Source organism: Bison bison, unplaced genomic scaffold, assembly GCF_000754665.1.
Source record: "Bison bison bison isolate TAMUID 2011002044 unplaced genomic scaffold, Bison_UMD1.0 scf7180017864499, whole genome shotgun sequence".
Taxonomy (NCBI): Eukaryota; Metazoa; Chordata; class Mammalia; order Artiodactyla; family Bovidae; genus Bison; species Bison bison.
The window spans coordinates 9,758,955-9,774,311 of record NW_011495058.1 but is presented as its reverse complement, the minus strand read 5'-3'; the positions used below and the strand labels follow the sequence as shown (position 1 = coordinate 9,774,311).

Below are 15,357 nucleotides of genomic sequence, written 5' to 3'. Positions count from 1 at the left end.
TAGGTAGGAAGTAATCTATTCAGGGAACATTTTGCACCAAGGGAGAGCGAGTTTTGCTCTGGTGTGAGAGCTTCTCTTCTATGAAGTCAGGTCAAAGCTAAAAGATGAGAGTGAACAGCTGTAGGTTCTGGCTGAGTGGGACCCTCTGAGTGGGCTCTCCCCTTTAGAGGCAGCCAATGAAGGTAATCAAGGAGCGAGATGTCACAAGCGTTTGTAACTGAAGACATTTCATAGAAGAAATCTAGATTATTTCCTTGTCAGGATGCCTCCCAAGTGGAACGAGGGCTGCAATGCAGCCTCACAGTCTGGAGTGGGACTCCATCAGTGGCAAAGACAACGCACTGCAGAACTGAGCTGAGTTCCCTTTAACCTCCACCGTCAGTTCCTGGGCCCCTGGTTATCACCTGCTCTCCACAATCTCCTACAACCCCTCACAAAGGTTTCTCCCAAGGCTGCCCCATCATTGTCATCATCGTTTCATTTGTCAGTGGCTTTCTCAGAGTCTGATAGCTGCGCTCAGCATAAGCTCATCTTCGGGGCTCCCTTACATGGCTGCCAGCCTGCAAAGACCCTGCCTCCTCACTTTCTTATCCCCAAACCCACGTTATCACCAACTAACACACTGTGTTATTTTTCCAGCCCAACATACAGAATTATTTCTACACATTAAAAAAACTGACACAACTATACCACAAATCTTCAACTAAAGACATTTTCTATTCTTATTAGTTAATGAACACATCTCCATCTGCCAGTGGGATAGATTCCATTTCCTACCCTGTCATTTTGAGGGCATTTATTAGTATGTGACTCCTCATTTCTCTAACCATTTCTCACTTCCAGGTTAGCCCTTCTTTCTTTCCACGCTTGTCTAATCCATCCTGGATACCAATGGAATCATTTACACATTCTGTCGTTACATTTTCTTAAAATCTTTCTTGAGGGTCCTCTTAGCTTTCTTATAATGCATGGTCCTAGATCACAACTGCGAGTGCAGTCATGTCTGTGCCCTCAACCACATAACCTTACCCTTCATTCTTCCCCACCAAGAAGAAACCAAGGCCATCACGTCACTGCCCCTGACTGCGGAGCCTTCACTGCCCAACTTAGTGACACTTGGCTTGGTCTCACCAGCAGAGGCTGTAGGACTCACATCCAAGGTTTCCCTCCCTCATCCCTACATGATGGATCCCATCCCTTAGAGCCGCCCCACTAAGTATTCCCTTTTGCTTATTTTGGATCTTTCTCCCTATGATTTTTTTTTTTTTTTTTAATACCAACAACCTAAACATGACCAGGAGAAATCCTCCTGGACTTTGGTTCTTTCTTCATCTATCAAATGAACTCCCTTCTACATCACACAGTTTCTTGAAAGAAGAGTCTACCTTGCTTGTTTCTACTTCTTTATCTCCAATTTACTCCCTCATACATAGTGAGCCTCCTCCGAGACCCTCCTCATTAAGGTCGCCAGGAGCTCGTAATTATCAAATAAAGTGCCCTGCTCCTGTCCCTACCTCGTGGTAGCTCCACACTGCCTTTTCTGTGCTGCTCGCTCCTTCCTTCCGGAAACCCTCTCTCTTTTGGCTTCTCCTCCAATCCTCCTAATTCTTCTAAGATCCCTCATTGGTATCTTTTCTTCCCACTGCCTGAATCTTTAAATCAGTGCTACAAGGGAGGTCCGGTGGTTAAGCCTCCATGCTTCCAATGCAGGAGGCGTGGGTTTGATCCCTGGTTGAGGAACTAAGATCCCCCATGCTGTGGGGCCAAAGAAATAAATAAATAAGATAAACCACCACAGTGATACTAAAAGAAATAATTTTAAAAAATTAAAAAACAAAATAAGTTAGTGCTCCGAATTTGACCTTCAGTCTTTTTCTTCTTAATCTTTAACTGGATGATAACTTTCAAAATGGTTTCATCTTACTCAGCTTAAGTACAGCTGGCTACCCACCCAGTTTGTGATTTTTAGGGCCAATCTCCATTGTGAGCTCTACATTCATACTTCCAAAACCTCCATAACATTTCCACTGGATGCTATGTCTCTAACTGTTATCTAGACTCCAGACCAAACTAGCAACATCCTGCCTCAAACCATCTCTTATTTCAACTGACAGCCTTTCCACACACCATTACCAAAGCAAGAACCTGGATTTACCCTCAGCTCTTCCATTTTTCATTACCTGCAGTCATCACCAAAGCTTATTAAACCTACCTCCTCCAGGCTTTTCCAATTCATTACTGCTACTCCATCTTGAATACTCACTTTCTTTTCATTGAGCTCCTGTAACACCATGTCTAGGATATGGCTTAGCCTTCTAAATCGTCTCCTGCCCCCAACCACTCTCTTGCTTGCATACCCCTGCATTCTGGCAGGGCTGGCTTTCTAAAACCTCTATCAGATCCCATCTCTCTTTTACCTGTTGATCAATAAACGTTTGAATAAACACGTGAGAAAACGGAACAACCTCTTCCTTGACAACTCTAACAGCCACTGTAACTACAGTAACTATCACCTAAAACTGGCCTTCTGCCTCATGCCTGTCAGCCTTCTCATCTATACTGAATACAGTTGCTGTATTACTTTGCTTTTGGCTTAGCTCAGTTTTATGCCACTTCTTTGCTCTTCGGCATTCCATAATTTCTCCTTATCTACCAGACAAATTTCTTAGCCTAAATATAAAGCCACCTCAATCTGCCCATGCAGCTTTCCTGCCAAGTCAGTATTTTATGTACCATCTATACTCAACTATTTGCCACTTCCTGAACACAATTTGAACTTTCTAGCCTCTTCATTTATATTATACTGTTCTTCTGCATGGGAAGTCAGCTTTCTCCCTCTGTCCTGTCCATTTATTAAAGCCCAGTCAAACATTAATCCATCTATGGGAACCATCACTAACAAGAACAGCTAGAAGTAACTCCTCTCAGTTTTAGACTCAACACTGTTTTTACCTCTGAGTCTTTAATCACAGATTGTGTGATTTGAGTCTTTAATCACACAGTGTGTGTTTATCATCTCACCCACTACAACAAAAGTTGGAGGATACACTGAGGTCACAGTCACATAATATACATTCTGTGCACCTCCAAGGCATCAAATAGTATCCAGTACATTGACTGATGGATGCTTACTGACAAAATTAATGCAAGATTGGTAGTGCTCAAAGTATTAGTTTTCTTACTGCCTTTGTTGAGAAAAATCCTCTGAAAAAGTAAAAACTTACTGAATACTTACTTTAATGGGACAGTCAAAAGTCTCATGAAATTCTTCTCCAGAATACAGTCCAAACACCTGCACCTAAAAAGTAAGCGGATCCTGTCAGTTCACCGTGACAGTAACAAAGAAAGCTGCTGAGCCAGTGACAACACGTACTATCAACGAAAAGTCAAGTACTTAGTAATCTAAGGTCTTTGTAATCTCTACTAAATATCCAGTGAAAACAATTCCATCAGTGTGAGACTATACCACTGCAATTAAGTTTTTTTACCAGCATCTCATGGACAGAGTTCCCTTTGCCCATCACAAATTTATTTTGTTAAATAGATGTCAGCTTTAAAAAATGAAACAGAGATGAATAGGTTATTAATACTTTTTAATGAATTTTCCATAGGCTACTTCTAAAGGAATTATTGTTCCTTTCCTTGAAGGAAAAAGGAGCTTCTTCTTTGAGTCACAGATATATAAATCAGCTGAGCAGATCAAAGTCGCAAGAGATCAGAACTGCACTTCTTTTACCATCTTATCCTGAATCTATTGAGAACGTATACATGTAAGATTTAATTTTCTACTTATCAGTGTCTCCCTTAAAATTGTTTCATCTTAATCTTTCCTCTGAGCAGCTGACTTTAATATTCAATTGTATAATGTACATAAAGGGGCTTCCCTGGTGGCTCAGATGGTAAAGAACCTGCCTGTGATCCAGGAGACCCAGGTTCTATCCCTTGCACATGAAGATCCCCTAGAGAAGGAAATGGCAACCCACTCCAGTATCCTTGCCTGGGAAATCCCATGGATAGAGGAGTCTGTCGGGCTACAATCCATGGGGTCACAAAGAGTCGGACACAACTGAGCAACTAATACTTTAACATAAAGGGTACAGATCATAGATTCAGAGCTTGACAAATGTTTATGATATGAACATACCCCTGCAGCCACCACCCATGTCAAGAAGCAAAACCCAAGAAGCTCCCCTGTGTTCCTTTCCATTCATTTACACCCTCACAAACTAACTGTTCCTCCAAAATCTATCACGTTTGGTAAGCTGTGCTGATGTTTGAATTTTATATAAATAGAATCATAAACTATTTCACTGGCTTCTTTCAATGGATATGTTCCTTCTGATATTTATCCACACTGTTATGTACATATGGCAGGAGCTGGTTCTTTGTCACTGCCGTATAAAATTTCAGTGTATGAGTACATTGCCACTTGTGTATCCACCTTCCATTGATCACTTCAGTTGTTTCCAAATAGAGGCTATTATGAATAATGCCAAAGAAAGGCAATGCCAAAGAATGCTCAAACTATCGCACAACTGCTCTCATCTCACACACTAGTAAAGTAATGCTTAAATTCTTCAAGCCAGGCTTCAACAATACGTGAACCATGAACTTCCAGATGTTCAAGCTGGATTTAGAAAAGGCAGAGGAACCAGAGATCAAATTGCCATCGAAAAAGCAAGAGAGTTCCAGAAAAATATCTATTTCTGCTTTATTGACTATGCCAAAGCCTTTGACTGTGTGGATCACAATAAACTCCAGAAAATTCTGAAAGAGATGGGAATACCAGACCACCTGACCTGCCTCTTGAGAAATCTGTATGCAGGTCAGGAAGCAACAGTTAGAACTGGACATGGAACAACAGACTGGTTCCAAATAGGAAAAGGAGCCCGTCAAGGCTGTATACTGTCGCCCTGCTTATTTAACTTATATGCAGAGTACATGATGAGAAACACAGGGCTGGAAGAAGCACAAGCTGGAATCAAGATTGCCGGGAGAAATATCAATAACCTCAGATATGCAGATGACACCACCCTTATGGCAGAAAGTGAAGAAAAACTAAAGAGTCTCTTGATGAAAGTGAAAGAGAAGAGTGAAAAAGTTGACTTAAAGCTCAACATTCAGAAAACTAAGATCATGGTATCCGGTTCCATCACTTCATGGCAAATAGATGGGGAAACAGTGGCAGACTTTATTTTGGGGGGCTCCAAAAATCACTGCAGATGGTGACTGCAGCCATGAAATTAAAAGACACTCACTCCTTGCAGGAAAAGTTATGACCAACTTAGACAGCATATTAAAAAGCAGAGACTTTACTTTGCCAACAAAAGTCCATCTAGTCAAGGCTATGGTTTTTCCAGTAGTCATGTTATGGATGTGAGAGTTGGACTATTAAAAAAGCTGAGTGCTGAAGAATTGATGCTTTTGAAAGTTGGTGTTGGAGAAGACTCTTGAGAGTCCCTTGGATTGCAAGGAGATCCAACCAGTCCATCCTAAAGGAGAGCAGTCCTGAATATTCACTGGAAGGACTGATGCTTAAGCTGAAATTCCAATACTTTGGCCACCTGATGAGAAGAACTGACTCATTTGAAAAGACCCTGATGCTCAGATAGATTGAAGGTAGGAGGAGAAGGGGACGACAGAGGATGAGATGGTTGGATGGCATCACCGACTCAATGGATATGAGTTTGAGTAAACTCCGGGAGTTGGTGATGGACAGGGAGGCCTGGAGTGCTGCAGTCCATGGGGTCGCAAAGAGTTGGACATGACTGAGCGACTGAATTGAACTGAATGAATAATGCTATAATGAACACTCTTTCCAAATCTTTTGGTCCACTTACATATCCATTTATGAAGAATGGGATTGTTGAGCTGCAGGTTATATCTTTGTTGACATCTAATAGACAGCTGAACATTTTCACAAAGTTGTTCTGATCAATTTACACTCTCACCAGCAAAGCGTAAGAATTCCAGGAGCTCTCAAACACTTGGAACCAGCTATTAGGGGCACTCAGAACTGTTTCCCAACACTTGGGATGTGTTCACTCTTTTTCTAGTCTCTAGAAAAAAGTGGTGTTATTTTTTTCTTTTAACTTCTGTAAGAATTCACCAGTGAAGCTATCTGGGTCCAATGGCTCTATATGAGAAAGTATTTCATTACAAATTCATTTTTTAAATAGACATAAAACCTTTCAGACTTTCAATATCTTGTTTTCATCTTAGTAAGCTGTGAGTGGTTCATCTGTGCAAGTTCCAAGAGGAAAATGTACTCATATTATCATTCTGGGGATATATGTTCTTTCACTAAAATATAAAATCTTTAGAATATCCCACTCATTTTGTGACTCCTGTGTTTACACTCTTTTTTGTGTGTGTGTGTGTTTATACTCTTAGGCCAAGAATGCTGTTTGGGTTCCAAGAATAGCACATCGTAGAACGTAATGTCAAGGGGATATTATCTACTCTGAGGTAGTCTGATAAAATGTGTTCTTGACATAGCAAATACATGAAGGCCCCACTACCACCATGCTGCTCATTGCTCAGAGGGCACTGCTCATGTTTTACAGAAATGTGCAGGCACCAGGGGGCTTCCCAGGTGGCTCACTGCTGAAGAATCCAGCTAGAAACTCAGGAGACGCAAGAGACATGGGTTCTACTCCTGGGTAGGGAAGATCCCCTGGAGGAGGGCATGGCAACCACTCCAGTATTCTTGCCTGGGAAATTCTATGGCAGAGCACCCTGGCGGGCTACAGTCCATGAAGTTGTGAAGAGTCACATGCGACTCAGCAGTTAAGCACAGGGTACACTGAACTTCTTATAAAATGGTGGTTGAGAAGCTCAAAAGAATAATATTATATGCAAAGTTTTACTCTGCCCAAGGAAGCTGAATGTGAATGAGCCCAAAGAATCCAAGAAAACAGGCTCAAAGTAAGACAGGTACTATGTCACCTGGATCTTAACAGACTAAATGAACAAGGGGGTCAACTTACTAAAATTACATCAGTAGAAATTCATGGTACTCCAGGAAGTTTATATTCTTCTAACATAAAGCTACTTCTCTTCACTCCAACTATATCACAACATGGTCCTGTGTCACATCTTATACTCCGACTAATAACTTGGACCTCAAAATGCTTCCACACACCTTACCTCAGTAGTTCTGATTGGACTACATGGTTAAGATCCTTGGATACTAATAGCCAGACCCCATCCTCGACAAATTAAATTTTTTCGTGGGATAAAATATATATTTTTTTCAAGTGGACATATTTATTTCACTCATAGTGGTCAATTTCTATCTAGAAATGTCTAAATGTTCCCCTGAGCTCTAAATTTATTATTATTATTTTAGCTGTAATTTGATTCAATTTTAACCTATGGGGAAGTCTTGGTTACAACTGTGTGAGACTCAGACTCCAATGGGAAAGTGTATTTTGATAACATCTCCTCAAAGAAGTGATGCCATTTCTCAGTTTTCTCAAGCTATGCAGGGAAATAATCTTCTGAAAAAGGTCTCTACTGAAATGGTCAGTATCATTCTGGTTCTTTAAGAAATTTTATTCTGAATTAAACTATCCTTATGGACTTCGAAATGAGAAGAAATAGCTTTAAAACTGTATTTTTAAAGGTTCATAATTCATGCTATGTAACTAGGACTGAAAATCTTGCACCCCCTCATTTGACTCTTATAGCAAGACTGCTGGGGATGAAAGCAAACACCTCTGCTGATGTTCAGTCACTGAGTCACGTCTCTTTTGTGACCTCATGGACAGCAGACTGCCAGGCTCTGCTCTCTGTTCATGGGGTTTTCCAGGCAAGAATACTGGAGTGGGTTCCCACTTCCTCCTCCAGGGAATGAAGCCATGTCTCCTGCATTGGCAGGCGGATTGTTTATCACTGAGCCACCAAAATAAACAACTCGTCTAAAGTCGTTAAAAATCAGGAAGACTATTCCATGCTCTATTCTTCTATATACTGTCATTATGGGAGCTAGTCCAAAATTTGTAAATAAAGAAGATACCTTTGCATATGAAGTGTAAGAAAAGCAAGACTGAAAACAAATTCAAATGCCTCAAATATTCACCAAAATAAAGTGAAAAGGAATATCAGGCTATGAATTAGACAACTCTACCACAGAAGTTGAAATTAAATGCAACAGACTATTCGGTTCAAATGGACAAACTTCCTTCTACCTATAATAGGATAGATTTGAAGAACAAAAGTTAAGTGATTTTTATTGTGGGAAAAAGTACACGAGCTGTAAACAAACGAATATGGGACGGCTGAAAAAAGACTGAGGTATCAGTAAGTGAGAAAATATTAGAAATATTGTGAACCTTACGGGGAAAACTAAAATACAAATTTCCAGGGGTAAAAATTGTGAATCCAACAACAAAACAATCATGAATTCGTATGAAGATATAATAGTCGAGTAAAAAGGAATAGTAGAGTAAGAAGGCAGGAGGAGAAGGGGACTTCAGGGGATGAGATGGTTGGATGGCATCACCAACTCAATGGACATGAGTTTGGGTAAACTCCGGGAGTTGGTGATGAACCCGGCATGCTGCAGTCCATGGGGTCGCAAAGAGCTGGACACAACTAAGCAACTGAACTGACTGACTGACTGAAGAAGGAATAAGTAGAATAAGAGAACAAGTCATCAAGTTCTTAGCAAACAGGCTGACACTCAGAACTGCCCCTGAGAACTAGTCAGAAGCAAAATGTCACTACAGTACCCACTACAGAGACTGGAGGGGTGTTTGCTGAAGGCGGCAAACAAGACTACAACTCTTAGGTTAGTGTTTCTCACTGCCTTTTTTTTTAAGATTTTTTATGTGGATCATTTTTAAGTCTTTACTGAATCTGTTATAACACTGCCTCACTTCCATGTTTTGTTTTTTTGACCACGAGGCATGCGGGATCCTAGCTGCCTGACCAAGGATCAAAACTACACCCCTTGCAGTGGAAGGCAAAGTCTTAACTACTTGACAACCAAGGAAATCCCTCTTAGGTTAGTCTCTATTTCTATGCTTAACTGAGAAACATTTTCCTCAATTGTCCTTATTTTGTCTTTCAGGATGGAAAACACTGAAATGTCTCAAAATAAACTTGATATCAGTATAAACAGGGTGAATTGTAAAACCTTTACTATTTTGGTTAATTTCACTAATGTGACACCCAAACTAGTAAGTCACAACTTATACTACTAAAGCTAACAAAACCCAAAATGATTCTCATTCATTTCCTCTTTTTTTAAATTTTCTCAGTGAGTATCACACTGTGAAAAGAAATCCACTGAATGATTGCCTGGAGAGATCTGGCTTTTAGGAAGATCTTGCCGGAGAAAAGAATCTTATTTAAAGGTTAAAACTGAAAGGATCCTTTTGATAAGGGTATTTCCTAAAGCAGCCCTGACAACTTCTCCCAACTTGTCATAAAAATACCTAATGAGAAAAAGAAACTTCAGAACAATCTGTCTTATAGTCAATCTACTGCCAAGTCCTAGAGTATTTCTCATTAACTACAAACCCATAGAGCGACATGAGGACCACAGAAGGTATGTGCTATGCATTTACCGGCAGAAACACAGAAACCCTACTACCCTCATGAAACTATCAGGAAGGTGTCTATGTCTCTACTCTAGCACAGACTTCTCTGTATCTGCCAACCAGAACACTGGGTGGCAGGCCATCTGACACAGAGAAACTATGAGGAGGGCGGCCGGAGGGCCAGGAAACTCTCTCAGCTGGTACTTCATTATAACAGACCCCCAACCCAAGCTTCCCAATAGCAACTGGTCAAGCATTAAAACAGGAGTAAACACATAAGCTGTAATTCTGTCTGGCTGGAGGAACCCTCACAGGTGAGAGGGCAGGTTTTCGTATTCTCCACCCATGGAGGGTGTTAGAGACCCAGGAGAGAAGATAGGCAAGGCTCCCAGTTCAATGGAGGAGCTGCCTGCACTGGATACTTCCAGGCAGAGGAAATGGGGCTTGTTAACTGGACCCTGTGTGGAACTGATGTGTGATTCTGCAACACCCAGCAGGATGACACCAAGAAGGATAACAAGCAGGGCTCAGAGCAAGCAGACACTGGATCTGTTTGCTAACTGAGGTTCAGAAAGAGCTTGTCTCCTTGTTTTGGAATGGATATAAGAGTAACAAAAACATACACAGGATCTATAAAAAGAATGAGGCAGAACACAATTTCAAGGTCTCCAAGGGAGAAAAACCATGCTTTAAAAAAAATGTTTTAATAGAGACTTTCCTGGTGGTCCAGTGGTTAAGACACTGTTCTTCTACTCAGGGCATGTGGGTTCGATCCCTCGGCAGGGAACTAAGATCCCATATGCCAAGTGGTATAGGGTGGGGAGGGGGCTAGTGTTAACAGTAACAGCAACAACAACAAAAACTACAAGACTGTTGACTTCAATAACAAGAGACCTCTATGAATCTGGAGCAGAAGAAAAGGATGGTGATGATGATAACTACTGACAATCACCACCTGTACCTTCTATTTCAGATACTATTCCAAACTACTGACACATATCAACTAACTAATTTCCCCTAATGATTAACACAGCAATAATCATTACTACCCCCTTTTACAGAGGAGGAAAACAGGTTGAAGCCCAGAGAGGGCTGAATCACTTAGCTGACAACACACAGCTCAAGCGTGGCAGGATAATTCTACTCCCAGCCATTTGATCTCTAATACTCCTAAGACCTCTAATACGCTAAGAGCTAAGACTTCTCATGACACAAGAAGTCATCATTTTGGTTTTGAAAATTAAACATAGATCAGGCTGACATGAAAAGAGCTGGGAGAGATCGAAAGAGTTCAGGAAAATTAAGAAGGCCCAACAGAATAAAACTCTACTCCAGAAAGCAACATGGACATTGGAAGCAAAGCACATCAGCCAAGGGACCAAACAAGAAGAGAAACTCTCCCTGACTTCGGAGAAATGAGATGATAAAAACCATGAGAAAGCAAAGCACATGTGTGTGTCTGCGTGTCTGTGTGACAAAACATGGCCAAGGTTTCTCACAATATATTGTCGAAAGAGAAGGGTGACTACAGCGTGGGAGGGGAAGAGGCCAGACTACAATGTTTAAGAAAAGGGTTATCAAAATAAAGCAGAAAGATCTGAGAATTTCCCACACACCCCAAATCGGCTCTGCCACATCCCCATCCAGGCCTTGCACTGCGCCCACTGCCCAGCTGAGTCCGTGGAGGGGGCTGGGGGTCAGGGAACATCCCTGACCTAACAGAGCAAGAGCGGGAATGGAGCCTGGGCAGGTGCAGTGCAAAGCGAATCTCTTAGCCTCTGTGCGATACCGCCTCCAGCCTCAGTATTATTGAGTTTCTTTGAAGAAATGAAAACACGTGGAATTGCAGCAATAATCAAAATCAGGACTGAAGTCAACTTTCCTGAAATGAAAACAATACTTCAGTATATAGATCAAAAGGACTAACTCTCTTTCAGACAAAATGAATGAAAATAGACCTGAACAAGACATTAACTTAGCAAACTGAATTACAAGGGCTGTTTGTTGTTGTTGGTATTGTTGTTGTTATTATGATGAGTCTGAGCTCCAAGGCAGGACAAAAAAAATTTAAACAGGTTTTGTGAAAGAACAAAGTAGGCTGGCCTCTGACATATCTATGAAAATAAAGGTTAGACAAAAGAGAGCAGGGTCTCCAAAGCTTTGAGAGCAAATAGTTCAACCCAGAATTCTATATTAAATTAATTCTAGTTTATATATGAAGACAACACAGGCAAGAGATCAGAAAATAAACCTTGTATGTATTTATCTTGAAAGTTACCTAAAAAGGTACACCAGTAACACCCATATTCTATGTGTGACTGTATTTCAAAATTTGGAACTCAAAGGTAAAAAAGTCCTGAAGTAAAAGATTAGAAATGAGCACCAGCTGAATAAACAGAATAAATTTTAAAGAACTGTTAGAATTAGGACTTTAAAACTGAATACAAATATGAAGAGTCATCTCTGAAATAGAAGGTAATGATTTTTCTAGAAATCCTAACACACTAAAGAAAGAAAAACCACAACAGCCATTTAAAGATGCACGAGATCTAGATGTCTGGAGTTGATTCTTTTAATAATCTTTACATTGCTATCATTACTAACCAGTTTACCAGATCATGCTATATTATTACCGCCTCAGTTTTCACAATACTGACTAACCCATGGTGAGGGCTAGGTTTCATTAACTATGTGCACTGAAATATTTCTTTTCAAGTCTATCAATGCTGGTAAAATATATGAAAAAACTATTTTTTAAAATGCATCATGGGGGCTTCCCTGGTGGCTCAATGGTAAAGAATTTGTCTGCCAATGCAGGAGACAATCGGGTTCAATGCGGGTTCAATCCCTGATCTGGGAAGACCCCACATGCCACAGAGCAACTGAGCCTGTGTACCACAGCTACTGAGTCTGTGCTCCAGAGCCTGGGAAATGCACTACCGAGCCCTGACACCACGAGAGAAGCCACCACAATGGCTGCTTCACGCAACTAGAGAGCAGCCCCTGCTAGCCACAATTAGAGAAAGGCCCATGCAGCAACGAAGACCCAGCCCAGCCAAAAAGAAAGTTATTTAAAAAAAAAATGCACCATGGGTCTACAGCAAAATACGACAGTTACAAATCTGACTAAAATAGGAAAACAGAGGTGTTTGCCAAGAAGTGCACCAGGAGATATCTGAGGGTTATCTCATTATTCACCAGACACAGTAGTTAAAATATCCCACTTCATCCTATCAAATAATAATTCTTCAAAATTTGAACTCTGAAAATTCTTAGATGAAGTAGCTTACTAAAAGTTCTCTTACAATTCAAAAACAATATTCTCCTTCAACAATTAAATTGGTATTAACCCAGAAGGAATTCCCCCTTACCTTTCAGAAAACAAAAATGGAGATAATCTTTCATTATCAATACAAAATGTTTCAACGGTTTGGATAATTCTCAATTTCTGCACAAACCAACTCTTCCCTTATCGCTCTTTTGACAGTCTGGTTCATTTCAGAATTTCAGCAAGTACTGTAAAATTTGATAGTGCTTTTTGAAAAGCACAAGTGTTCCAATGACTTTCAAAAGACTCTTTGGGCAACATTAGGCTTAGATACATCAAAATGCATTCATGTATGTCAAGAAGACTTCATTTTTCTTCTGTTAACAGATTAAATGGGTATAAATCTTTTACACTGAGTACATTGTTTTTAATTTACTCATCCTAATGGACCATTGAATTTAGATCACATAAAGAAACATAAAATTAGATTAGGAAATCTGCTGTATGCAGACAAGAATATGTAAGGTTCTGTAATGATTCTTAATGCATTCTCTTCTTAAACTGTTATTTTAGAAGAGTAGCTTAAATACACTGTGCATTTGAATTTTATCATTGCAAACCAACATTAGAAAAGCCTTCCATTGACTGAAAAACAAAAAAGACATTCTTGTAAGTGGAAAATCAATCACCACAACCACTAAATGTCACAGCTCAACATCAGCAAGAAGCACTGATAATTGTTAGTTATATACCACACAAATGATGTATGTCCTTGGTTGAGGAAGTGGGGGCCAGGTTTTTAGAAAACTGTACATATATTGATTTTACATTTATTTAATGCTGCTATTCCAAGACACTTTATTCTTCTGATAAACTATGACTGCTTATCAAAAGATTCTATAATTCAAGAGAAACATTCATAACTGCTGTGTGAAAATGAAAACCACCGGCCCACAGAAATCATGCCCACAAAATCCAATTTTGTGGATTTATGGCAGAAAGGCATTAAACCACTGTCTTGCAGGAACTGCAGACCAGTCACTGAAGTCTAAGTGGCACGCCAGTAATGATTAAGGTGACATGTCCCCCTGCCACAGTTGTTAATCAGCTTAATACTAGTTACATTATTGACATTCTTGTAATTACTTTTCCTTAAGGCACATTAGCGCAAAATATATTTTACTTTAATTATGAGCGATCAGGAGTAAGTCCGATACCCAAAAAGAATAATCAAGGTTCTCCGAATGCAGATACCCAGTAAGTGCAGTGCTGTTCTGAGACCCTGGAAGTGGTTACATCACAGCCCCTGGGGTTGGAGCAGCGCTTTCCATGTGATCAGGCAATCCCCATACCTTGCCATCCTCTGCACACACGCCCATGTGTTCTCCACTTTCATCCAGGCTAACCTGATTTATCTTCACAGGACTCTATTTAAAAAAAAAAAGAACAAACAAACATGAAAAACATTTTTATGTATCAGAAGCCAAATGTTTCACCTCTTTGTAAAATGTAAATGATACAAGCTATTAGTTTAGATGTATGAGTCCAAGACATAGTTTGCTTTTGCAAATGAAAATGGTAAAGTATAGCTTTGTTCCCAGACATATAAGGGGAGAAACCTCAGATTTCCCCAAATTACCTATTTCGCATTCTGAAGTCCAGCTAAAATGGTATTTTTCTTACTTGCTATGTGCCTTTTTATTTATTCTGTTCTATTTACTCCAGAGTCCTATAATTCTTCCCTAGCCAAATTCATTCAAAGAACAAAAATCCCAAATAAAAATCATGATGTAATGAAAACTGTTAGCTTTTTAAAGAATTGAAGTATAGCTTGTTTCTGGTGAATAGCAAAGTGATTCATTCAGTTTTATACACACATGCACACACACTTTTTCATATCCTTTTCCATTATGGTTTATTACAGGATATTGAACATAGTTCCTTGTGCTATACAATAGGACCTTGTTCTTTACCTATTTTATGTATAATAAAGAGTGTGTAGCTTCTAATCCCAAACTCCTAATGTACCATTCCCTCAGCTGCTTTCCCATCTGGTAATCACACATTTGTTTTCTATGTCCATGAGTCTGTTTCTGTTGTATCATATTTTAGATTCCATATATAAGTGATATCATATGGTATTGGTCTTTCTCTTTCTGACTTTCTTTACTTGTTATGACAATCTCTAGGTCCATCCAAGTTGCTTCAAATGGCATTATTCCATTCTTTTTTATGTCTGAGTAACATTCTTTTTTTTTTTTGGAAGTAATGAAATATATTTAAGAAGTCTGTACACCAAAATTACAATAAACATTTATTAAGATGTAATTTTCACAATATTTTAATTCTGTTTTGAAATTGGTCTACAAATATCTCTACATAACACCAAAGCCAGTGATTTAATAAATAAGAGAAATGTACGGATTGCTTTGCCAAAAAAATAAGCCTTATACATTTATGCTTATTTATGATATTTGTAGAATCAGTTTCCCAAGCTCATGAAACTAAAGTGAGCACACGCCACATAGGCACACGCACACA

At 39.7% G+C, this 15,357-nt stretch overlaps 1 protein-coding gene across 2 annotated transcripts in view; it reads right to left on the bottom strand.

The window, feature by feature from the left end:
• VPS41 (vacuolar protein sorting 41 homolog (S. cerevisiae)) overlaps window positions 1–15,357 on the bottom strand; it is a 200,589-nt gene that overhangs the window by 95,954 nt on the left and 89,278 nt on the right. For both annotated transcript variants that reach the window (XM_010829102.1, XM_010829103.1), the window contains 2 exons: window positions 14,169–14,243; window positions 3,236–3,298 (listed from right to left, as the gene is read on the bottom strand). In XM_010829102.1, the coding sequence (XP_010827404.1) occupies window positions 3,236–3,298; window positions 14,169–14,243 (138 nt within the window). The remainder of the gene's footprint in view (window positions 1–3,235; window positions 3,299–14,168; window positions 14,244–15,357) is intronic.